This window comes from Myotis daubentonii, chromosome 13 (genome assembly GCF_963259705.1).
Source record: "Myotis daubentonii chromosome 13, mMyoDau2.1, whole genome shotgun sequence".
NCBI lineage: Eukaryota > Metazoa > Chordata > Mammalia > Chiroptera > Vespertilionidae > Myotis > Myotis daubentonii.
The window spans coordinates 25,171,710-25,198,642 of NC_081852.1; the positions used below are offsets into that span (position 1 = coordinate 25,171,710).

The window sequence follows — 26,933 nt, forward strand, 5'->3', positions numbered from 1 at the left end:
AATGATATCAAATTAATTTTTAATTCCTCTTCTTGAACTCAAATAATTTGGAAGATAGTCCATATTTTTTTCTACTCCAAATTCTAAACTTATTAAATTCCTCAATGGCAGATTATAATGGATCAAAAAATCTATGTTGTTTCTGCTTTTTCATCATCGGACATTAAAGTATTTTCTAATACCTTAAAATGTCATATATATTATTGGTTTCAGAATTTTTTCTCTTTTATGTCAAATTTTCTCTTTAGTTTTATGTTACAGATAAATTACAAAAATATAGTGTTTTTGTAGATTCTGTTTTCCTTATGTTCATATATTTTTAACCAAGGCACATTTTCATAATTAGCATATCAAAGTGATTGTTGAGCCTATCAAAATTGTAAATTCTTGGTGTACATTTATTTGTGTATATATTGGTTAGATTTCCTAAGTATTCTTTGCACTTTTTCCAAAGTATTTGCATGAAGCAAATATTCATAAAATTTCTAATCCTGGCTAGGCAAGTATTAGTTGTTTTAATTACCTAATCTAATTAAAATCTGCCAACAACCTTTGCAATAAACATTTTTATAGCTATCACAGATAAAGAAATTAAGGCTCAGAGAGGAAGCAATTTGTCTACAATCACACAAAATTAATAAGTAATGAAGCTGGATTAAAAGCTGGATCTGACCCAAATACCATTTTAATTTATCTACAAAACCTACTTATTGATAATTTTATTATGCCAAACAATTTATTTGATATTCTTTTAATTACTCTTTTACTTATTTGATTTAATATGTTGTCCTATCCTAATAATTAGTATAAATGAAAAGAAAATCATTTGATTTTTATGTGAAATTATTGTTTTTTAAAGATCTTCTGGAGAGTTTTATTTTTGCTCTTTATTACATGTTCCATGACCTAAATAATCATAGGTTGAATTTTTCTTCTTTTCTCTAGCAGTATGGATGAAGAGATACGAAAGCTCATATTAGAATTTATATATATATATATATATATATATATATATATATATATATATATACACACAACTTGTCAACTGGACAACTAGCTGGTAGCTATGACGTGCACTGACCACCAAGGGGCAGACGCTCAATGCAGGAGCTGCAGAGCTGCAGTAACTTGGCAGCTGTGGCTCTCGGCGGGTGACATACCTGGAGCCAGAGATGAGGGAGCCCAATTCCAGGGTGTGTCACCTGAGAACCACCCTCTCACAATCCAGGACCCCTCGGAGGATGTAGGAGAGCTGGTTTCAGCCTCATCCCTGCAGGCCAGGCCAAGGGACCCCACCTATGCCTGAATATGTGCACCGGGCCTCTAGTATAAAATAAACATATATGGCTTTCAAAGCCATATACTCCCAGCAATCAACTTTGCTCCTTCCCTGTTTAAAAATTACTTTGACCCCTAGAGCAGGTTATTTCAGTTTCTTATACGTGTATCCAAAGGCAAGATAAAGCCTCATGAGAAGTTCTAGTGTGAGTAAACCTATCCTGCAGGGATCATCCCTTTATGGAGTAAGGAGATTACAACCTGGTGAGGCCAAAGTTGAATGCAGTGTGATTAACTATCTAAAGCTGTGGGAGTCCATGGCAAATCATGTGTCCACACTGTCTATATATATAAAAGCCTAAGCGACCGAGCAACCAAATGGTTCCTCCCTTCAGCCGTCTAACCTCCCTCAGTCCTTCCCCCTATTCTGGCCAACCTCCTGTGGTGCCTCCCCCCACCAGCTGCCCCCCCCCCCCGCATCAGCCCCGATCCCTGGCCAGGCTGAGGGGCCCCACCCATGCACGAATTCGTTCACCGGATCTCTAGTTTAATGTAAAGATATGACTATGGAGATTCATGATGACAAATATTGCATAGCTTCCTATTAAAATGCAAGGATGATTTCTCATAAATTAAGTACAGTGGGGCCTTGACTTACGAGTTTAATTCGTTCTGTGATGGGGCTTATAACTCAAATTACTCATATGTCAAATCATTAAAGTGAAACAGTGAGACACGTGATGCTGGGCTGATGTTGTGGCGTTCACTGTGACATTCGCTGCGCCAACTGGCAGTGGGGTATCTGAAGCTGGCTCATAACCCGAATTTTAGCTCGCAACTCAAAGCAAAGAATCGGCCGAGGGACGGCTCATATCTCGAAAAACTCGTTAGTCGTGACACTCGTAAGTCAAGGCCCCACTGTTTAATATGAGAGAACACAACAAGGAAAAGATTGTAAAAACTAAGGAAATATGGAAAAACCACCACAGAAAGTGAGAAACATTTGGTAATAAGGCAACATTTCAACAACTAAGAAAGAAATGCACAGAATGGAAGCATTGAATCCGACGTCATTAGCATGGAATTGCTACAATTCCAAAATCATTGAAGTGTTTCTCTGAAATGGATATCCTATAAATTCCCCTCACATATTAGCTTAGCTGTATTGGAGGTATCATATATCTAGTTATTTTAATTTTCTCTCCATGCCATGACACTGAGGTAATCAGACCTATAGGTACTTACACATAACTCATCTTTTTAATCCTCAAAGTGCTTTTGTTATATTAACTAAGATTTTAAAGATTATTTGTATCAATGCCAATATTAAAATATCCCAGGAAAAATTAAGTTACATAGATTTATTTTCACTTCTTAAGTAATTATTTTCAGAAATCTCTCAAGAGAAGAAGTACATATATCAGATGATAGTATTAAATCTGTATGTTCCCTTATAACTGGTGAAACTGAGCATCTTTTCATATATCTGTTTTCTATTTGTATATCTTCTTGGGAAAAGTGTCTGATTTTCTGCCCATTTTTTTTTTAATTAAATTTTTTTTTTTTAATATATTTTATTGATTTTTTACAGAGAGGAAGGGAGAGAGATAGAGAGTTAGAAACATCGATGAGAGAGAAACATCGATCAGCTGCCTCCTGCACATCTCCTACTGGGGATGTGCCCGCAACCCAGGTACATGCCCTTGACCGGAATCGAACCTGGGACCTTTCAGTCCACAAGCCGACGCTCTATCCACTGAGCCAAACCGGCTTCGGCTTCTGCCCATTTTTTAACTGGATTGTTTGTATTTTTATTTTGTTGCTGAATGGTATGAGTTCTTTATATATTCTGGATGTTAGCCCCTTATTAGAGGTATTGTAGCAAATATCTCCTCCCATGCTCTTGGTTGCCTTTTTGCTTTGTTGATAGTTTCTTTTGCTGTGCAGAAGCTTTTTAGTTTGATGTAGAAAACAGTATAGTATTTACCATAGGGGTGGGGGGGGGGTGGACGTTGAAGACAGTAAAAGGGGTCAAATATAAGGTGACAGAAGGAGGCTATATTTTGAGTGATGAGCACAAAATGCGATATATAGAATTATACACCTGAAATTTATATAATCTTATTAACCAAGGTCACCCAATATTTTTAATAATAATTTAAAAAATTTGGATGTTCATATCTGAAGGAACCTGAGAGGGATCACATAACTCGGGCCCTGATCCCTCTCCCCAGAGCACACATACCTATAACTTCTGGGGAAATGAAAGAGTTGATATGACTTTGCTGTGGACATAAAACCAGTCTGAAGCAAACTAAACCTCTAACTTAAGCCCCTTGGCTTCTAATCTAGAGTTCCTTCTATAACTTTGCACAAATTATTCAGTCTTTTTTTTTTTTTTTTTTTTTTTTTGGCCTCCATTGTCTGACTGGTGAAATGAGAATACTGAAAGGGCTTTTCTCTTTGGATTAAAAGTTTTAATGCAAATCAAATACTTAGAAACCATGCCTGGAAAATTTCAAGCTCTCAATAATGTTAGTCCTATGATTACTACACTATTTTACTATTTTCAACCAAATTTCAGAAGTGAAATATATATATATATATATATATATATCACCAAAAGAAAGGATGGAAGGAGTAGCTTGTCTTCAAAAAGGATGAAGTACTATAGAATGTTTAAAAAGACCTCTTTATCTGGTAGTGCTATTTTCTCTAAGGAAGCAAAGTCAAAGCCTTGTTATCGAGACCAAGTTTAGATAAAATATTGCAGTGTAATCCATGTTCATTTTATCATTTCAGACAATAGGTAGCTTTTTATGAAAAATACATGGTTTGACTGTGGCAAACCAGGCTATGTGGGACCGAAAGTCCATACAATTTTGAGGGCCTTTCTTTAGAAAATAATAGTGAGTATTTAGAATGCAAAAATAAATGATAACTAGTTACTAATTTTTAAATGTTGACAAATACCAACGTTTTACAAAGTCTAGAGAGACAGACTAAAAATCCTAGATATTCTGAATCAAGTTTAGAGGATTGAGAGTTTCCCACAGCAAGTGAAGGCATGATGTAATAAAAATGTTCTGATTTAATATAACAACTCAAAGTGATATTGAATGCAAACTGTAACTGAAAAATAATTTTTTTAATGGCAAGGAGCTTAGCCTAAAGTATGCTGAGGCCTTTGTCCCATGTCCCAGTAGAAAGGGTAGGAAGCCTGAAGGAGGTAGAATGGGACCTGCTGAAACGAGGCGGGCTTCCACCAGGGGGGCCTAATGTCCCCAGGCACCAAGGCTGATAGGAGCTAGTTTGAACAGGCCTCTGTGAGGAAGGAGAAATGGAGACCAGTCGGAGAGAGAAGCAGCAGCAAACACAGCCTTTATCAGTGAGCACGGGCAGGAAAAGTTGGGAGAGCAGAAGCCAGACACAAAGAGGAAGGAACCCAGTAGAGGTCTCAGCAGATCTTTGGGTTCCATGTCCTGTTGCTATAATCTTGCTCAAATCCTTTGCTCTCCTTACTTGCTTGACAAAATCCCATTTAAAAAAAAATAAATAAATAAATAAATAAATAAATAAATAAACAAATAAATAAAGCCTTTTCTGTAGGGACTAGAGCTAGGAAACTATTTAAAAGGAAACTATTTAAAAGACTATTAAAATTGTCTAGTTAAGATGTAATAAAATTCTGAAGTATAAAGACACTGTCTCAAAGGCGAAATGATTGACCAGGTGATTCACAGGGTCATGTACGCATCTCAACCATCTTGTATAATAAATACCTAATATGCAAATTGTCCCCTCCACCAGGAGTTCAACTGGGAATTTGACCAGGGGGTGGGGACGGCCCCTTCCCACAACCACTCTCATTCCCGATTGGCTCCCCCACACCCTGATCGGGGGTGGGGTTGGCCCACCAATCTCTTGCGGCCCCTCTCCCAACCAGCCTGGTCCCCCATAGGCAACCCGCTACCCTGATCAGGGGCGGGGCCAGCTGGCCAACCTCCCACATCCCCTCATCCTGGCTGGCCCGATCGACCCTGATCAGGACGGGCAGGCTGGACCCCATCTGTGCACGAATTTGTGCACCGGGCCTCTAGTAATGTAAATAAAAATGCCTCAGAAAGCAATACAACTCATGTCAGTCCTGTTTAGCCTGAAGGGGATTGAGGAATGGTCATTTTTTCCCCCCTCCCTCTAGATATATAGAAAAAATTCCAGGAGTGTGGCATTGGGATGAAGATTTTCTTCTCCTTTAAACAGGGCTAGCTTATCTTCAGAATTTTGTCTGCTTTTAGATTCAAGCTAAATATCAGGAGAACCAGGTAGGATAGAGTTTTATCATAGTGTACGATGTTGAATCAGATAAGCTGGATCAGCAGCAGAACTGCAAATGTCCTTTAAAAATATAGCCTGTCTTATATTCATGTCGCCTTGTCCCCACTAAAGGTTCTTCACCAGGACCACTTTAAAAGTATGCCTCCCTGTGAATTTCAACACAGCCACATGTGTGCACAGTTGTTTAATTGCAAGGAAAATTAAACACCAGAGACCAGAGCCTTGCAATATACACAAGCCTACACTGTAAGCTAATGGGTTAATAAAACTCTAAAGCTGAAATCAAGGCATACTGTACAGCAGTTATTCCTCAGAGTAGTGTGTGTTTTCTTAGAATTTCATGTGCTCTTTCATAAAAATGAAATAAGATCAATTAATATTTTCAAGCCACAAATGTTTCCCTTCCTCTACCCCCAATAATTTGTTGGAAGTCATTTAAGTAAAGTTCAGCCTTTAGGTTACTTACTAGAAAAATATTATTTTTATTGTTTCCATGTTATGGTGGTGAAATTTGAATCCTGTGTCCAACATTCTGCTACACTAATGAGGCCTGTTTTCCAATTTCAAAAGCAATTTTTAGTTCTCATTATTCTTGATTCTACTACATTTGACCTTTTGAAAAACTTCTTTCTCATATTGATCTTTAATATCTCAGTTTTCTACCTCCTTTGTGATGGTTCTTTTTCTCATCTCTATCACTTCCACTTTGTGGATACTTTGCAAAGGTGTTTTTCTCCTCCCTCTGCCCATTGTATCCTTTGATTTTCTTCCAACTCTAATCCTATGGCCTTTCTGCTAAACATTTCCCAGCAGGTGAGGTTATTCTCTATCTCATTTCTGGGTCATCTCATGTGCTATTGTTCCTTCCCAAAAGGATATCACCTTATACTAATGTCTACTTGTTTTTCAAATTTCAGTACATCGGGGCATCTTTCCTCACGGAGCTGGGTACCTCTCCCATGTATTACAGGGTATCCTGCGTTTCCTTTTACAATAGCCCGTATGTTATAGCATGTATTATATGCTGCAGTGGGTTTCAGGGCAGGAGGCCCACCAGTGGCATCCCTATCTTCTGGGAGCTTGCTATAAGGGCAAATTATCAAGCCGCGAGGTGACTGGACTGAGAAACTAGGGTGTGGCTTCATTTATGCTGTGTTTTCACAACCTCTCCAGGTGATTCTGATCCAGGCCAGCTTTATAAGAACCACTGGGATGTTGCATTTGCCTGTTTTCCCCTTGACTGTTCTACTAGATTGTGGCCTGTCTTAGAAACTATGGTGGCATCATCTTCATTGTGATGTCATTAGTATCCAGTGCAGAGACAACGTTTTTATGAGCTCCAATTTCAGTTCTCCGATTGCTCTCTATGTAATTTGTATGGAGAGCCAAGAGTCATTTCAAAGTCAACATCTAGTACCCCTCAGCAATGCTATCCTCCAAAACAATTGCACACATCTGGCTCTACTCCCCTTACTGACAAAAACAAACAAACAAACAAACAGACAGACAAAAACAAACAAACAAACAAACAAACAAACAAACAAACAAACAAAAACTCTCCCACCTCTCCATTAGTCATGGAGAGGCCTTAGTAATCATCTCTCTTTGAAGAATAACTTCATTTATTCTGAGTGTACAGCTAAAACATATCCACTATAGAAAATCTGAAAAAATCAGTTACACACACAAAATAATTAACACCTGCATGATATTTTTGGCAATAATTAACCTGCTCTCATCCTCCTTTAGTTAACTGCAAGTCCCATCAACGCCTTTTGATTGCCTCCACCATTGCAGTGCCGTCTTTTTTTAACCTACTTCTATCACCTACTGCCGTAGCCTTCTATGCCAAATTAATTTTCCTAAAGTGTAATTCTGAGTAAAGTGCTAAAAAGTCCACATGACCCTCCAGTGCCTTTCAAATAAGACCACAGTCTGGAGTAGACAGTCAGGGACTCCTACAGGCTCTAGGAGGGACTGCTTCCCAATATCACAGCATGTCCCCTGTTTTCTAACCTTTTGAATCTTGCTACTTCCCTGTCCCAGCATTCCTTCTCACCAGTGATTTTACTTAAATTTCCATTTCAATTTTGCTAAAATTGCAAACTTCTTACCTTAACCACCACTCTACTCCTTATCCCTCTCTCTGCTCTGTTTTTTATTAAGTTCTTATAGCCATCTAACAGACCATCTCTTTCATTTGTTCAACTTGATAATTGACTGTAATATAAAGTTCATCAAGACAATGATTTTTGCCTGTATCTTGTTCATTACCATATCTCTAAAACTTGAAACAGTGCTGGATACATAAAAGACACTCAAAATGTATTTGAAATATTGACTGACACATGAATGAACAAATGAATAAATAATGACCATCTCCTGTGAAAATTCAACAAGTCCTCAAGGAAGTCAGAGCTCTTACTCTTTCTGCTGAAGGTGAACTCTGTTCTCTAAAGACTATAAAACCATTATTTGTACTCATGATATGTACTACATACAGAATAGAGTTATAATTACATGTCGCCCTTCCCGTTGAGGAATATACAAATCCCTTAAAGGCAGATATCAATTATCTTTGTATCTTTTGTAGTTCTTAATGCACTGGCAGGTAATAAATAGTTCCAAAAGTAATTAAATTATTGTCAAAAGAAAAGAAAACAATTACCAAAAGCAAAAAGGGAGTTACCTGTGAGGACATTTTAGCATTTTTCCTGTTGCTAAAATTGAATGTACCTATCTTCTTAAGAATAACTGTTCCCAAAGACATCACTATGTGAACATTCCACATCTTTACAGGTTATTAATGCTGCACTTGCTTTGGCTGCGAGACCCAAAAGTCAAGTGGTCAAAAAAACCATGGAAATGTACAAGTGCACGTGGGAGAATCACATCCATGTCCTCACAGAAGCTGTAGATGACATTACAAGCATTGATGACTTCCTTGCTGTATCTGGTATGTTTTTGATTTTTTAATTTATACATTTGCTCTAGTCAATTTTCTGAACCAGAAAAATACTCCGTCTAATTAATTTTATGCAATATAATGAGGCGTTCTTATTGCCAAGTGCTGCTACGTATGCTCTATTCTTAGTAATAAGTCTCATGCCTTGTGATCCTAAAAGGAACTTCTATTCTTGAGCAAAGCATAATTAAAAATAGTAGGTGGAAATCTTAGGCATATCCTGTTTTTTTCAAATAAATCATCAGTTTCTCTTCTTTAAAATATTGGTATGTCTTAATTTCCCTGCATTTCTTTTCCAACCAAAATATTTCTACACTCAGAAATATATATATATATATATATATATATATATATATATATATATATATATATATATAAATTACATATATATTTGTTTGATACACAATGTGTACTTCAACTACCAGTGTATATGTTTGAATAATGGTGATGTAAAGGATCAAATAAGCTAGTTTAAACATCTGACTACATCAGGAACAGAGAGGCCAAGCCCAGGTGATTCTCATCAGGACAATTCTCACCACAGGCTTGTGGAATTGCTCTCATAAAGCCATATTCTCAGAAACATAACTCAGGTTTGACTATACTGTTCTAACAGCAAATAACTAAAGGCTTTTTAGTTTTTTTTTTAAATTCTCATAAAAATTAAGTCTCTCCTTAAAATAAATTATACATTTATTTGAGAAAGAGATTTCCTTGAAATGTGATAACATGCTTTTTTACAAACCAAATTCTTAGGAATTTCTAACATCATTTTATCTTTTTAAAGTTTCCCAATGTATTTTGTCTAACTTGTTGAACTCGTTACTTTAACTGTGTATATATATTCACCCTGAACAGTAGTTTTAGAAACCTAGTGTGTTTTCAAGATTCCATAATGAAAAGAAAATGTGTGTTAATTATTTTAAAATTGGTTTTATTTCTGTAGTGTGAAAAACTTTGCAAATAATAGAAAATGTATGGGAGAAAATATTAACATCCTTTGTTCCCCTATTCAGAAATAACAACCACTGGTATCTGATTTATGTCCATCTATATATATATATATATATATATATATATATATATATATATATATATAATTATTTGCCTTTTTACACATAATATTTGGCTGAATTTTACCACATTAGTATATAACATCAAAAATAATTCATTTTTTCTCCTTTTGTTAGCATTTAGATAAATTGTAATTTATTATTATGAACATGCTATGTTAAGCATATTTTTGTCTATTTGCAATGTGAATCCATTCAACATTTTATATTAGGGCAGTCTTTTGCAATTGAGCTGTTCAGTGCTAGGTTCTTTATTTCAGGTAGTTCTTTTGGTTACAATGAAAGGAACCTGCTGATGCTACTTGGTGTAAAGGCACTTTTATTGGTTTACTGATGGCGCAACAGGGAGACCCTCCTGAACACACAAGAACAAGAACCGTGATTGGCCAGGTCTTGCATAAGTAGAGAGGCCGGGGTCTAAGTTACTCCTTGGGTCCTTAGAGCAGGAACCCATGGTTTTGCTTTCCAGTGCTGGATTCACCTGACCTAGCAACCTTCATGGTGTGCTACTTTCCATAAACACCTTCAGTGTTTTAGAATATTTTGCCTGCATGTAACAGAAAATGCATATGCAAGTTGCTTAAAGAATAAAAACCTTCCTTTTATCTAACTAGATGTTTTAGGTAGTTGATTCTAGACTTACTAGCCCTAGGATAACAGAAAACTTGGGTCGGAATAATCCAGGTATGTGGGGGAGTATCTTATCACTAACATTATTTAGAATTGTTTGTACAGGGAGTAATAAGAAATGGATTAATATGTAGTTGTTTCATTATTGTTTTAAATTCTCTACAGAGATGCACACCACTATTTTCTATACTGGGGTGGACTGTTTCTACTGTGCTGTTTTTTGGGTGCTCAAGTTGGTAGTGGTTTAAGGTTATTAATGACCTATGTAGGCCTCTCTGGATTCTATTGAGCTTCCCTCATGGTTGAATCTCAAAGCATTATACCTCAGAGCATTACACAATCTACCTAAAACAGGAAGAAAAGCAGGTTGTTGGCTTGAACCTGTCAAGAAAGAAATCGTTCCTAGATGCCTTCCATAAGACTTTCCCATACTTGTTATTGATTCGTCCTGTACCTTCTCCTGGACCAATCACTAGCAAAAGCAAATGTGTTTCCCATGATGGCCTTACACTGCTGATACATGGTTAACCCACATGACTGGGGACCAGAGAGAGTGGTATCCTAATTTGTAGCATTTGCTGATTTCTGTGGCATAAATACTGCCACGTTGACAATTATCAAGCTACCAATGTGATGTCATTGAACTCTGAATTGGGAAGAAGTACATAAAAACAGCTCTTGTGACCTGGTATAAACAGATTCTAGCAGACCACTGGGCTTATACCAGTCATAATTCAACCTTCCTGACTAATCACTTACTATACAAACAACATCAAAAGTTTTATCTGCAGATAAGAAGGGAAAAATGGCTGTTGACTAAATAACAGAATATGTTTGTCACAAACACTGAGTGGCATCCACTGCTTTATCAGATTTCTGTGCCTTCATTAGCTTACCTTGTAGTTAGCATGAGCTCCAGTGGTGTTTTTTGTTACATCATTACTTTTCAACATCTGTTCCTACAGATAATGGCATCTTCTCTCAAAATCTTCCCAGTCAAATACATAAGAAAGAATATAGCTGGGTCCAAATATCTTTTTAGTTCTAAGGCTAGATCCTTAGGACCAGGCTAGAAGTCCTAAGTCTAAGACCATAGGCCAACCAATGGGTGGGTTACCTTTCTTTCACTTGGCTAATGATAGTTCAAATTTCTGTGATGGGGGCTGCCCTAATCTGGTAGCTTTTGTGAGGTGCAGATTTTCTTAGAAAAAGTTGCAGATGTGATCAGCAGTGAATGACTTTTCTGGTGCTACTTTATAATGATCTTTTATCACATGTTGTTTGTATTCACAGACATCTGGTTCTGCAATTTTCCAGGTAGAACAATAAACAAGTTAGTTCATAGAGCATCTAAATTGTGAATTACCTAGAAAAATATTATGTTTTCAAATTTTATAAATTTCTTTTTCATGGGCTTTCTTTCAGTAGATGGAAATACTCAATAAGGATCCCTAAAAGACTTCTATTTCTCCTGAGTCAGTTATAAAAAATTGTGGATTCTCAACACACCGGCTCTCCACATTAAAATATCGACCAAATGACAGCTTAAAATTAGTCAGAAAATATTCTTAGACTTCATTATTTCATTGTCATTAGAAAAGGTAGAGATCACACTGATAAAATGTTTACCTTATAATAATGTTTTATATTGTCCAATATTGACTGTAGGTTCAATAAGGGTACTTTTGATACCAAACGTCTTTTATTTATCTATTTCAATTCCAAATATAGGAATATCATTGATGATTTAAAAATGGTATGTTTATATAATCACCAAATTTCTCATGATACACAATCAAAATGTCAATATTCAGAGCCATTTGGGGATTTTTTTGTTCTCTGCGATATGTAGAAAACTCCAAATACAAGTGCAATCAGTTCTTTCTTGAAAATAATAAGGAATATAGCCACCTAACCAATTTATTATATATTTTGAAACTTTATATGTAAAATTATAATGAAAGAGTAAATCTATACCTACTTGCAAAAGCAAAGAGATGTTTGGCAAACTGTTCTCTGACATCCAGTTGTGCAAGAGGCTTTTTATGGTTTTGTGTTATTTATGTCAGTGTCATTCCACCAGTAATTAGAAAAAATTCTTCAAAAGGCATTGGTCCCCAAACTTTGTGTTCCATCACTGATAATGGAGCGTATCCCCACATCATTCACTATGCTTTTTATCACTCTCTGACAATGCATGTAACAAAACACCTGCCAGAAAATCTCTAGTCTGAAGATTCTTTGATCACATCAGAGTCTGTCTTCTGCACAGACAGAAGATATACCTATGTGATGAGATTTAAGCAGCTCTGTCTTTTCAGCCTGCCCTGCCGCCTGAAGTCTCCACCATTAGTAATGCATTTGTGAATATAAAAACATTTCATACCTCTGTTTAAGACACAAATTTGGAAGAGGTAACATCTGGTTCAATTGGCTTTTTGAACCATTGCATTAGTTGACTCATGGTGAACAATAATCTCAAATAACTAGAAGAAGTGAACTTGGATAGAAGAGAGAATGATTTGGACCATAAGAACTATTGAACCATTGCTAAGAAGTAAGGAAATGTGAGGGTTGGTGAATATTTGCCCTTTTAAAAAACTTTATTCCTTCCTTCATTAATTAAAAGATGTTGCATAATTTTAAGTGTTGAACACTATGAATGGTATTGGCGATTTAGTAATGAGTAAAAGTTACTAGAAGAGATAACTTGCAAGAGAGCTGTGAGAATGGGGATTATTGGAGAGAGGGGATCACAGGATGAATAGAGAACGCCACTGGCATAGTTTGGAACTTTCTAAAAGAGAGATTGCCCATTTATTGATTAGAATTAGCACTGCTGTTCCCTTATTGTAAAGGTGTTTTCACTTTAAAGATACTATCATATTGATTCTTGGTGAATTATAATATTGGAGGATGCTTGAGGATCTTTATTCCATGTCCTAAATTTCTCTTTATGTCCACTTTCCTCTATATCCACTGCTATTATTCCAGGTCAATCCATTATCTCTTACTTGAATTGCCATATAATCTTTCTCATTGAACCTCCTGCTTCCAGAATTTTTCTTGAAAGCTTTCAATAGGTAATTTGCAAGATTGATTTTGGGGGTTTATGTATTATGCTTTCTTTAACTGTCTTCAGCCTGGAATTAATATTTTTAAAATCTTCAAATTATGACAAATAACTTAAATCATTAATTTTCACAATGTTGACTTAGTGACACAAAGATAACTGACACTGTCATCAAAAGTTCACTAACAAAAGCCTCTGTGTTCATGACATTGTAGTAAACATGATCTTTGGCTTCTACAAAGTTATATATAAGTCATTTAACAAAGGAAAATAAAAATCAATAGATTTTCAATTTTTTTCCTACCTTAGTACCACATAAACACATAATAGTATTAGAAAGATTAAATTTTTAAATTAATTGCACACATGCTAAGTACTATTAAATCCCAACATAATGTTTATGGAATAGGTGTTGGGATAAAAGATGACTAATACAGTATATATCTATGCAAAGATAAATTACATAATATAATTATAACTAATTATCATGCATTGATTTATATATCTCTTCAACATACACCTACTGAAATGTTAGTTGATTAAACGCATCAAGGCATGAAGTGTTTCAATATTCAGATGCATGCTTTTAAAATTGAGATTTGAAATCTTATTCTGCAACAATAAATTGTTATAAGTGTATTGAATATCAACTATAGGCAAGTCAGCATGCTGGGAAATGGGGGAGGATGTAAAAGAGGAAAAGGCATAATGCTTGCTTTCAGAGAACTCATAATCTAGTATATATAAAGCAGTTTCCAAAGAATTATAATAGCCATATGAACAAAATGCTGTGCAATGAGTGCTGCTGGAATGTCAGGTATCGGGGGAAGCATAGTGGTTAAAGTACATAGTGGTTGAACTGAATTGTTGAATTGAACCTTGAACAAATTGCAATGGCATCTCAGAAAGATAAAAGCATGTGAACGTGCGCTGTGTTTGAGAGAGCCAGTTGGCCACTACCTCAGGAACTAAGGGTACATCTGGATTGGTACTGGGCTCAAAAGTCAACAGGTGCCATAACATAAAGTCTTGAACATTTGTAGGAGAATGTAAATGCTCTAAAATTTTGACGAGAAGTGTCATAGAGTGCCGAAAACCTTTCTGATAGAAGTAGATCGTGTAGTACTCAGTAATGCTTTAATTGCTCTTGGAAGTGAAAATAAAATAAACTCAAAATAAAGCAGGTGTTCCCTCACTTTCTCAACCCCACCTCCAAGAAATTAAAAGACAAGACTGGCACATCCAAGATGTGACAATAGGAAGATGAGGGGAGAGCCAGTTTGATGACTTAAAGCTAGCCCAGGCTGAGTCACCCAGGTGTCCATTTACCCAGCAAAGAAGCTCTTCATCAGGAGAGTCCGGTGATGACCTGCAGCCAGGATCTTCTGTGCCATTGGCTCAATTGCAGAGACAGTCTTGTGGTTGTAAGGTCGTTTTCTGCCTTCTCTGTGATTACATTTACATTTTAATGTGGTAGTATATGGCTCAGTGATCATTGTGGAGACTGCAGAGAAATTATACACACAGCTTTACATAAGTCATGGAGAGACAGGGAGAAAGTGTGCATTCAAAAATGATTGAGTAGGCTTCCCTAAAGCAATCCATTGTTGCTCTATTGGTAATTATGTTTTGAATTACTGCCTGTACTTACATGACTGAAGAGTAGTTTGGGCATGTGAACTGATATTTATCATGCAGCATTTCGTGTACTAACAGGCAAGTTCACTTAAGATGCCCTCATTTGAATGAACAATAGGTATACCGCAGGACTGTTGTTTGAATATTATAGATTGGATCTTGAGAAAAGCCATAATTAGAAGTCCTTATTTTGTAAACTTTTCCAAAATCAGCCAGAGTTGAGAATTTTTAGCAGAACTTTAAGGTAGAGCTGGCATAATCATCAATAATCTCACTGATAAAATTAATAGCATGCAGGGCTTGTATTTTAGTCTTGTATAAAAAGATAATAAATAATTCCTAAATTTTGCAGATGTACTTTGTAAGTTATGTACTTACAAAGGCTATGAATGATAAAATAGATATTTCATAAAAAGCTTTAAAAAATTATCTCAGTGAGTATATACAGTATTAATAACTATATCGCTTGCCATAGCCGGATATATTGAAACTTTAAACAAAAACAAAGACTCAAAGTGAGTCTTATAATTTCATTTGTATTTAATTAATTCTGGGCAGTGTGTCAACTCTAAGCTCATGCATTTAATTAGTGTAATTTGGAAAAATAAAAAGTCTTAACATGGTGAATCCTGCAGGGCATTTTATTATTTTTTTAAATATATTTTTATTGATTTTAGAGAGGAAGGGAGAGGGAGAGAGACAGAGACATCAATGATGAGAGAGACTCATTGACCAACTGCCTCCTAAGAGCTCCCTACTGGGGATTGAGCCTGCAACCTGGGGAATGTGCCCTGACCAGGAATCCAACTGTGAACTCCTGGCTCATAGGTTGATGCTGAATCACTGAACTACACTGGCCAGACATTTTATAGATTAAATGAGAGATTAAAAGGAAAGCTTCTTCTTACCATACAATATTCCCCCACCTAGGAATGAGGCCAAGACGTGCTTCTGAGCATTCTGAAAGACCAAACACTTCAGCTAGAGATAAAGAGTTTTTAGGCAGAAAAAGCAGGATGATCCCTACCTACATGCCAAAGGTTGTCCATTGGGCCTACAACGAAGCATGGCTTGGGCTACTCATGCTGGTGCAGATACAAGATCTGGAAGTATGAAGCCATGTACATGAGCTTGCAAGTATGTGTTGGCATTGATTTAGGGACTTTGATAGCATCCTGGGACCTTTTAACAGAACAATAGAACCCTTTGCTTACAGAGTGGTTCTAGAACCTGTGCTGTGAACATTCTATGCAGATTTGAGAATGGCAGCTAAGAATTACATTCTCACAAAAGCACATGTCATTCTTACTACAATGTCACCATTAAGAGAACTCATAGATTAAACACCAAGACAATGGATTCTATCTCTAGGGAAACACAGAAAGAGAAGATTGGAGGGGTTTAAGTGCTTAAGATTTAAAAGTCTGCCATTTCTTTCCAGTTCTATCATCTTTGGGAAATAAATTAACCATTGATCACTAAATGCAATTCTGTAAAATGTTAATAGCAATATCATGTTGCTGTGGTCTAAATGTTTGCATCCCCCTCAAATTCACATGTTGAAACCCTAGTGTCCAATATGAAAGTATTAAACGGTGGGACCCTTGGGAGGTGCCTCCTAGGTCAGGAGGGTGGAATCCTCATGAATGGAATTAGGTTCTTATAAGAGACCCTTCAGAGATTCCTAGCCCCTTCCGCTATATGAGAGCAGAGTGAGAAACCCACCGGATGTCAACCAGGAAGAGGGCTCCCCCAGATCACAGCTGTACTGGTTCCATGATCTTGGACTTCCCAGCCTTCTGAACAGTGAAAAATAAATTTATGTTGTTTATAAACTATCCAGTCTGTGTTATTGTTATAGCAGCCTGAATGGACTAAGACATGTTTATTCATTTATTTAACAAAAATTTACTGAGCACCTACTAGGTGATAGGACTGTTTTGTTTTAAATCCTAGAAATAGAACAGTCAGAACAGAAAAAAAGTCCCCTGCTCTCTTAGAGCCATTCTTGCATGATTGAAATAATTAAATACGATGATGTAATTAAAATGCATTCAATGGTATCTAGGACATACAAAGTGGCCCAGTAAAAGATAGACATTATTACTAACATCATTTCACTGAGAGGCCATTGTTAAAATTATTTTTTAAAAATATGTTTTTATTGAGTTTTGGAGAGAGAGGGGAAGGGAAAGGGATAGAGAGATAGAAATATCAATGAGAGAGGAATCATTGATCAGTTGGCTGCCTCCTGCACACCCCCTACTGGAGAACAAACCTGCAACCCAGGCCCTGACCAGGAATCAAACCAGCGACCTCTTGGTTCCTGGGTCTATAGTCAACCGCTGAGCTACACTGGCAGGGACTATTGTTAAAATTTAAACTAGGTATGAGAAAAATAAATATCTTTAGAAGAACTACTTTGTTAAACCTATCTCAATTAATACACTATAGTTTATCAAAATGACTGAATAATTACCTTAAAAACTATGGCATATAACTATCAGATGTTAAAAGTTTAGAATTATAATAATGCCAAATATTAGACAAAATGTAGAAAAATAATAACTCTTATATGCTGCTTCATGGAATGTATAAATTGTCTTAATCTCTTTGAAGAATAAAATAGCAATATGTGCTACCTAGATTATTTTGCAACAAATATCCTATATGTATTGGAAAAACTTGTGCACATATTCATAAAGAAGGCTTGTACAAGTATGATCACTATGGTATTTTTTTAAATAGTGGAAGCTGGATATGATATAATCATCCATCAGTAGTAGAATTAATAAATAGCAGCAAACATAGTAGTTAAAACAAATAAATGTGTTTCACATGTTAATATGACAGATTTTAAAAAGCAGTGTTGAGTAACTTAGCAAGTTTTAGAGCAATATGAATAACAGAATGCCATAAATGTCTTATGTAACAAATACATTCCTGGGATTAGCTCTGGAGAGGGAGAGACCTCCATGGGGCTGATTGTACATATTAGACTTAAGTTTTATTGGTTATGCTTTATTCTTTGAAAATAATAGAACAAAAGCTGATGAAAAATTGGATACATTATTATTGAAATAGATTATTTTCTATATTTTATTATGTTATGATTTCTGCTTTTTAAAGAGATTAGTGAACAGGAGAAGTAAATCTCAAGATACAAAGACAGGCAGTGTGGTTGACTGTGTGCCTGGAATAACAGAGTGCTCGTCCCAGGTGAAACTATATCAGTACCTGAAACTCACCAAGTAATGGTGATTATCCAGTATTCCTGAACTTGATTGTGAATTAGTAATATAGTTTAAGAAAATGCTTTGTGAAGGTGAAAGTTACCTAAACCCTTATCACCCAGGATCAAACTCTGATGAAATAATATTCTGTAAGATTCTTATGCCACTTTTGTATCCTTGTTTTGTGGGTGAAGGTAGGAAAAGAATGGCTAGTTTCTAAAAAATATTTTTACTGTGAACTATTTCAAGCATCCATAGAGTAGAATGGATAGAATAACAAACAATTTAATCTTACCATGAAGATTCACCAAACCTTAAACTTTTGTCATACTTGATATTACATATATAATTGAAGTCCCCTGTGTAACCTTTCCTAGGATTTTACAATTTTCCCTTTACTATGGATTTTGATAAAAGCCCTTGCCTCCTGGTGAGAAAATCTGCATGACAGACATTTTACTTATATTGGATTTGGAGATCTAGAGCATCATAATAATCAGAGCCTGCCTCAGGCACTGGTTCTTCTCACTCTGGGTATATGAAAACTCAGACCTGAAGGTGAGGGTTTCCCACAGGGTCATGACAATAAGATTTAAATGCTATTCTGTGTTACCATCCTTCTAGCAATTGTGAAGCAAATGATGGAGGAATAACATCCTTTAAGCAAGCACACAATGAACACTTTGGTATTAACTGTTTACTGTGTCCATCAACAAATGTTTGTGAACCATTCCCGTCACCCTAGTGATACAGTGTGCATAAGACACATTGGACTTATCTACAAGGGAGGTATAGTCTAATGGAGGAAACAAGCCCTTGGATGCCATTTCAGTGTGGTGCATTAGTTTATATGGAAAGACACCAAGGTTATCTTTCTATCAGCTAAGCCAATCTTTAAAATCTCATTATGTTTTATTGTTATTTAAATTTGTGATCGCTGTTTTGTATATTGGCATTTAGTACTTCACTATAAGGACCTTAAGAACTTAATTCAAAGAGTCAAAGCATACTTCATATTTAGTATTATATAATTTATTCATCTCTATAATAATTAAAGATGCACAGTAAATTTCAACCTGGTTCTCCATACAATTTTTAAAAGATATAACTAGTAGGCATTTACAAATAATTTAATAGTTTACATCTATTTATAGATAATTTTATGAATGATTTTTCCCCCTATATTACAGATTTTCTTTTTGGGATTAAGTTGCTTTGGGATTTCAGGTTTTCATAATACAAGTGCAGTACCTGTTAAATGATCATTTTAGGTCAGGTCAAGTTCAAGATGGCAGTAGAGGAAGGCCCTGAATTCACCTGCTCCCATGGATACAACATATTTAGAGCTACATATGGAATATTTTACTCTGAAAAAAGACCTGAGAGTTAGGTGAACACCTCCACCACAAAAGATAAAAGAGACACACTGAGATGGATAGGAGAGGCAGAAACACAGTCTTGCCCAGGACCCCACCTGAGGCACCACAGCAACCTACAAACAGGAGGGATCCAAAAAATACAGAACTCTTCCTCGAGAAGTGAAGGAATTGTGCCTGGCATCAGACACCCCAGCCCTCTATCCAGCACTGGAAAGAGGTGACCCCAAATTGTTGGGTTTTGAAAGCCAGTAGGGGTTAAGTCCAGGAAAACCACAGAACTGTAGAAAACAGAGAATCCACTCATAAAGCGCTGACAAGGACTCACTTGTTCTAAGATCCAGCGTTACCCTGATTCCAAAACTGTACAAGCGTGTCACAAAAAATCATGAACATAGATTTTAAAATCCTCTACAAATATTAGCAAATTAAATTTAACAAGACATTAAAAAATCATAAACCACAGTCAAGTGGGACTTCTTCCAGGGATGTAAGGATAATTCAACATTATATATCAATCAATGTGATAGACCACATCAACAAAATGAAGGATAAAATTAATATTATCTCATTAGATGCAGAAAAAGCATTTGATAAAATACAACATCCACTTTTGATACAAACTCTCAGCAAAGTAGGCATAGAGGGAATTTATCTTACTATAATAAAGGCCGGATATGACAGACTAACAGCTAACATCATACCCAATTGTAAAAACTAAAAGTTTTTCCTTTAAGATCAGGAATAAGACAAGGATCCTTGCTCTTGCCGAGTTTATTCAGTGAAGCATTAGAAGTCTTAGACACAGCAATTAGGCAAGAAAAATAAATCAAAGGCATCCAAATAAGAAAGGAAGAAGTAAAATGGTAAATTTTGCTTTGATTATTCAAGATCTTTTAGGGCTTCAAACAAATTTTAGAATTATTCTAGTTCTGTGAAATATGCCACTGGAATTTTGAAAGAAATTGCATTGAATATGTGGATTACTTTGGGTAGTATTGACATTTTAATAATATTAATTCTTCCAGTCTTTATTGTCCTTCAAAATGGCATTTATTTTTGAAAATAGGTTGCCTCTGAAACTTTGTAAGAATCTTTTGACTTGTCAAATGGCTTAATTTAATTGCGATATAGATCCTACAAGAATATTTGTACTTTGTTTCTTAATTATAGTAAAATAGTGTTTATGTCATTTAGTCAAACTTGAAATCACTTCATTGTCAGACTCTATGTACATATATCTCTTCAAAATATAGCTTTATTAGTTTATTTTATTTTAAACAGTAGAGCATAATAATTTTCTTATCATATCTACTAACCCACCAGAATATTCCATGGAATTTTAAAAATTCAAGGTTTATATTTTGATATTAGCATGGTTTTCATGGTAAATATGATGATACCAAAATTCCTGGGGACTTTAGTAAAAGGTTTTCATAATGAAATATATGACATATATGCCTTAGCTAATGGTCAAATTAACTGAAGGAGGATATGAAAATATAGAAAATAAAGGGGGGGAATCAAATGATCTTTCTTTTTTTTTTAATCTTTCACTGTATGCTAGGTAGCTGTTAGCAAGTTTCTTAAAATATCTGTCATTACTGCCTGGTGGAAATAGCTTTTATAAATGAGTTTAATAAAATAACTTTCACTTCTTTCTTCTAAAATAAATTTTAGCTGAATTTTCCAACATAAGTACCTTTATATGCCATTGGTGATTAGTGAGATATTAGGTATCACAGTTATGTCATTAATTACTACATTGATCTCTGTATCTCCAGATACTAATGAAATACTTTATAAACATGCTTTTTAAAAATCCTTAGTCATAGTCTCTTTAAACTTATGTTCCCGTGATCACACCAAGTTCAAGTTCATATCATGGCTTTTAAAAATACATTCTAATATCAACTTTCCTCGTAGTCATTGATCTTATTCTTAATAAAATTTGATTTCTTTTCTCTCCTCATGAGACTTGATCCTTTAATGTGATTATTAAGGTGGTGGGGTAGATAAAGAACTCTGAAAGTTTAAGGGCTGGCCAAGGAATAATGTTATCCTTCTGAGTCACAGTGTGGGCATATGCTATACTACTATGGTCAATATGTTGATATCAATACCATAAAATAAGATACAGTTTAACTGAAAGCTAATGGAGTATAGCATGACAAATATTTGCTACAGATTGGAGGATTGGTGATGCAAGCATGGAATGTGGATACCATTCATGCCTTCTCCTCAGTTTTTGCCATTCAACACAACCAATGATAGCTCTAGTAACTCACCTTGCAAAGAAAATCACAGTTTATAATGGGCCATCTCTCATTTACCAGTTATTTGGATTTGGACAAATTCCTTAATATCATTTGCTTCCTTCTTCTGTAAATGGGATTAACAATTCCTTCTTGACAGGCTAATCTTTGAAACTAAATAGGCAATGGTTTTGAAAGTGAACAGCAGAGTGACTGTGGCATAGATTTCTCTCAACATATTCATTGACCCTAAGTCAAAGTTACTTAAAAATGAATGTCTTGAGCTTTCCTCCCTTCTATACATAAGAGCTGTTACATTTCTTGTTTCTTAACTTACAAATCTTTAAATTGTCTCTGTATCTTATAGGATCATTTCTTTTCTTTTATCTTCTGCATTGCTTCTACCCATCTTAAGAAAGAGTTTGGGAAGATGATTACATTAGGTGGCTTGTTACACAAAGTCACACTTCTTTGTTGATTTAAGTGTAAATAATAGAAATAAACTTGTGACTATTTTTAGCATGAATAGAAGAATTATAAACCATACATTTGAAAGGAGATTTATGATTGTAGAACTTGTAGTATGTTTCCCACTGTCTCTGGAAGCGTATGGATTAATCAGCGTCTAATACACTGGAATACTGCCTGGCAGTATCTGCTTTTTACTGCTTTATTGTCAAATGGTTAATTGGAACTAGTTTTCCTTTGTGTCCTTTTAAATTCTGGTTTTATTTAATATTTAAAGATGCTATTGGGTAATGAATTATGTCTCCAGATCTCTGTGAAAGAAGTTGTCACATTAATAATAGTGTAGTATTTATTGCCAACACCCAAGGAAAAAAATGTAAAATTGTCAAGTGAAGTTGAAAATTCACAAACACTTAAACTTCCAATTGAATTAAATGACAAGGAATATGCAAACGACTGATTTCTTCACTTTTGAGAATATTTGTTTTGGGGAGCAGATGGATGAAGGTTTAGAAGGATTTTTACTGCTCTTACGGCGTTAGAGGCTCTTCAAGGCTCTCGTTATTGCATTGCCTTTGTTGCAAACCATCCATCTCTTTGGTCTGTCTTTCATTGTACTTTTGCAAAAGAAATGAAACTGACATGATAAAGCTATTTTATGCAGCACACTGAATTATTATTAATTGAAGAAAGAAACATGCTTTGGTTAGAACATTAGCTTCCTGTTTTAAAATTATGTCACCTTTGATCTTCTAATTGTTCCAGATGAATATTTTATCTTTTTTCCCGTATTCCTGTCTCCTTTTGTCTTATAGTTTGATCTAGCAATTAGTAATATTCTCACTATATTTCCCTAAGGACAATCTGTGCTTTTGAGTACAATTGGTATGTTCACAGTCATTTTCAATTCCTTTTTCAACACAAGTCATAAACCCCCCTTTTCATGTCAAAGACGAACAAGGAAGGAATAAGCCCAACTGGTTAGGCCAGATGGTGAGAAATCAGATGATGGGGGTGGGGTGGGGCAGAAAAATCAAAGAGCCATTCAACTCCTATTTTGCTTCAGCCTTCTCTGGCAATGACAGTGATCTTCAATCTCAATGGGGTATAACAAATATGGCTAAGGGGATCAAAGCCCAACTGGTAGTATAATAAAAGTATCTGGCTGATTTATTTTGTTTTAAACCTTTATTGTTGGAAGAATTATATATGTCCCCTTTATTTTCCCCATTGACCCCTTCTAGCCTGCCCCTACTGCCCCCCACCCCCCCCAGCCCTCTAGGCCTTCACCACCCTATTGTCTATGTCCATGGCAAATGGCATCCAAGAAATCAGAGGAAATTGGCAGATGTTGATGTAGAACTACTTTAGTCATTTCTACAGGACCACAGGGAATAAAAATAGTGCTAAAGAACTAAAGAGAATAAACACTGTTGCAGTTTTCAAAAGTGAGGAAAACATAGGCGATAATTATCATCAATTGACGAACTTCAGCATGCTTCCAAAATAAAAATTTAAGCAATTTATAATTATATACAACAAAGAAAATGGGGAATTCACTAAGAAAGGGTGTGTTCTTCTGCAATGGTTGCTGAGATTAAGAGATGAAGGGAATTATGCAGAAATGGATGGTGTACTGGGATTTACATGGTATTTAGTACAGTCACCATATCCTTGGGGGGAACACAAAGCCCTATGACCCATGTGTGTATGCAGTAGGTCCTTATTAAATATGCGTGGAGTAAAACACAAAGCTATTATGGAGAAAAACAATGGTGTGCAATTTAGCATTCGGATAAAAATCGGAATGAATGAGTGACCCTTGCAATGGTGGTATACAGTTTTTGTGTGTGTGTGTGTGTGTTTTGTTTGTTTGTTTGTTTGTTTTTGGTGGAGGGAAAGGGACTTGAGAATAGCATAACTATTTGTATAAAATAGGTAAAAGTGGAGTGGTTATGGTTGAAGTGTCTAGAGGTTCAAGGTCCTGCAACAGCTCCTGTCCCTTTTCTGTTACCCATAGCCCTTTGCTTGAAGCCTTGAGGGCTTACAGAAATATCAAAATAACAACATCATAAGGTTTGAGGAATTGTATCAGGCAGGACAAGCTAGGTAATACATTGGTAGCAAACAGTGAAATATGCCAGCAGATTAAAGTGAAAAGGTTTATTTCTCAACTACATTATTTATTCATTGTTTGTTGCTAAACAGCAAGAAGTGTCCGCATGTAATAGCCACTCAGAGACCTATACTGATGGAGCTTCTATTTTCATACAAGATTCCTCATGCCAAGATGCAAGGAAAAGAGAATGTGGAAACAACATAGATGCTTCCTGGGAAAATCGCACGCACATACACACACACACACACACACACACACACACACACACACAAACAAACGAAAAGGAACTACCCACATACTTCTACTAGGAAATGCTATTTTGCATACATTTCATTTGCTACAGCAATGCTGCCTGAGTTCAATTTGGTGGAGGAATTTATTCTATATAAAAGAACTGACATTTGAAAATTGGCCTAATGATATCACAGATATATTCCTCAAATTTTCTGTTTCCTTAATAATAAATCACTTATCAACAGTTTTTGAATGTATATAAATTATTCTTTAGGTTTACATTTTTAACCTATCTAATATTACACCAAAATTAGGTTACATATTGATTTCATTGAGCATATGTATATGTATGCATATATTTTTGTGTGTGTACTTATATATATTATACTGCGATAAACTTTCTTCTACATATTGAAAAACTATCTGTTTCAGGCTGAAAGGATTCAAGCATTCCATATTGAGTGAATGAGATTTTGTCTTATCTTCATCATATCTATTTTTAAAGATTACCTTCATATTCCTTCTAAATTTGTGTCTTGCAAACTTGAAATAGATATTAAACAAATATGATGTATGCAAAATGATATGAGTAAGCACTATATAACTTATATTCTTTGTAGATGAAATAACAGACATTCCTAACGTGTCATAAAAGATATAAAATTAACAGGTTAGAAGGTAGAGTCTTTTGAAGTTATAACTGACTCAAAAGTCAGGAAAGAGACCCCACAAAATGAGGCACAGAAATAGACCAGAATTGGAATGTGCTTATTTACCCAATCATGCATTTTAATGAACCACAGTACAATAAAGTTCTCCATCATTTTCATAAGATGTGTACATAAAGCATTATGAAAGGCTTCATGTAGGAAGTCACTTTAGCTGTGTGTGTATAAAGTTGCAGAGTATGAAGAAGAAGTAGCATGAGTGATTATCTTTAACTCTTCATACCTTTATTTTTTCTTCTGTTTATAATTTTCATAACTCCTCTAGTTGGCTGTTCTTAAACTTTCCTTCTTTCATTACATCTATTTTCAGAATCATGCAGAATGCATGAGTATTTACTTGTCCTTCAATTCATTCTTACTATATTTTCATCCAAATAAATATTTTAATAAACTGACCAAAACCCTCTCATGAACTATTTATGGACAAGAGATGAGTTGATCATTACCTTTGTTGTGTCTCATTGATTATATATAAAGATCGGTAAATAGCTTCTGAGCAAAACTTGGATAATATGACCTCTGAATTTTTGCAAACATTTGGGTAGATGCCAGTCAGTTCTGTTGATCTACCTTTGTTTATCAATGCAATCTGGAACATCTTACTAACATAGCACTCTTTTCTGCAATACCTCTATCCCATCTTCTCTAAAAATCAAATTAATGTTTCTTGTATAAACACGATGACTGAGATCTCTCTTCTCTTCTTTGAATATGGCCTTTGTTTCTCAATGACCCATCTCCATTAGTGTCTAGCTACTCTCCCTCTCTTGACATAACTAAAGAAATTCCTTTTAGGTCGTATGGTCCCATGTAAAGTGTTTTAGACATGTTTTGTGTCTTCTAAATTCTGTCACTCTACGCTTTTCACTTTCCTTTGTCTACTGTGGTATGAGGTTCAGTTAAAAAAAATATTTAGACCCTATGAATACTCATATGACCCCTTCCTTGTGTGCTAGTTTGTCATTCATAGTAATTTATTAGATGGTTATTTTTCTACTTTCATTGTTATAATGTCTATAAATTTTAAGTTTTCTTCAGCTGACATATTGTGACATGTAAGTGTGAGTGGTTTATGCTATACTATAGAGACAATAATTGTTTCATCAAAACTTTACACTATAATTCTAATCAGGAAGCTATCACTCCATAGGAGCTACTGAAAGCCATTCTGTTTTCGTTATCTTTCAACATCAAAGTCTTTAAAATTAGCAAAATGAATGTTATAAATAGAATTTCATTGGTGAAATTCATGGCTTGTTCATGAGCCTAATTTGAGAATGGTTACTCATTAGTGAAATAAATGGCATTAAAGATACATGTGTTAGCTAGGATATTGTGCTTATTCATGATACCCATAACCTGGATGTCTACCCAGGCTTGATCCCTAAATGATCTTGCATCCAAGCATGTAAGATGATTTCTAAGTTCTTGGTGCTTACTACAAAGGTAATGAAATAATTTATTTGGATTATTATTATAGTTATTTCAAGGGGTTCATTATGCAAGATATGGTCCAATTACTTCA

General features: G+C 35.4%; 1 protein-coding gene across 1 annotated transcript in view; it reads left to right on the forward strand.

The window, feature by feature from the left end:
• The window catches only part of CTNNA3 (catenin alpha 3), a 1,315,594-nt gene that overhangs the window by 875,342 nt on the left and 413,319 nt on the right, over nucleotides 1–26,933 (forward strand). The window contains exon 11 of the mRNA XM_059662570.1: nucleotides 8,416–8,572. Within this exon, the coding sequence (XP_059518553.1) occupies nucleotides 8,416–8,572 (157 nt within the window). The remainder of the gene's footprint in view (nucleotides 1–8,415; nucleotides 8,573–26,933) is intronic.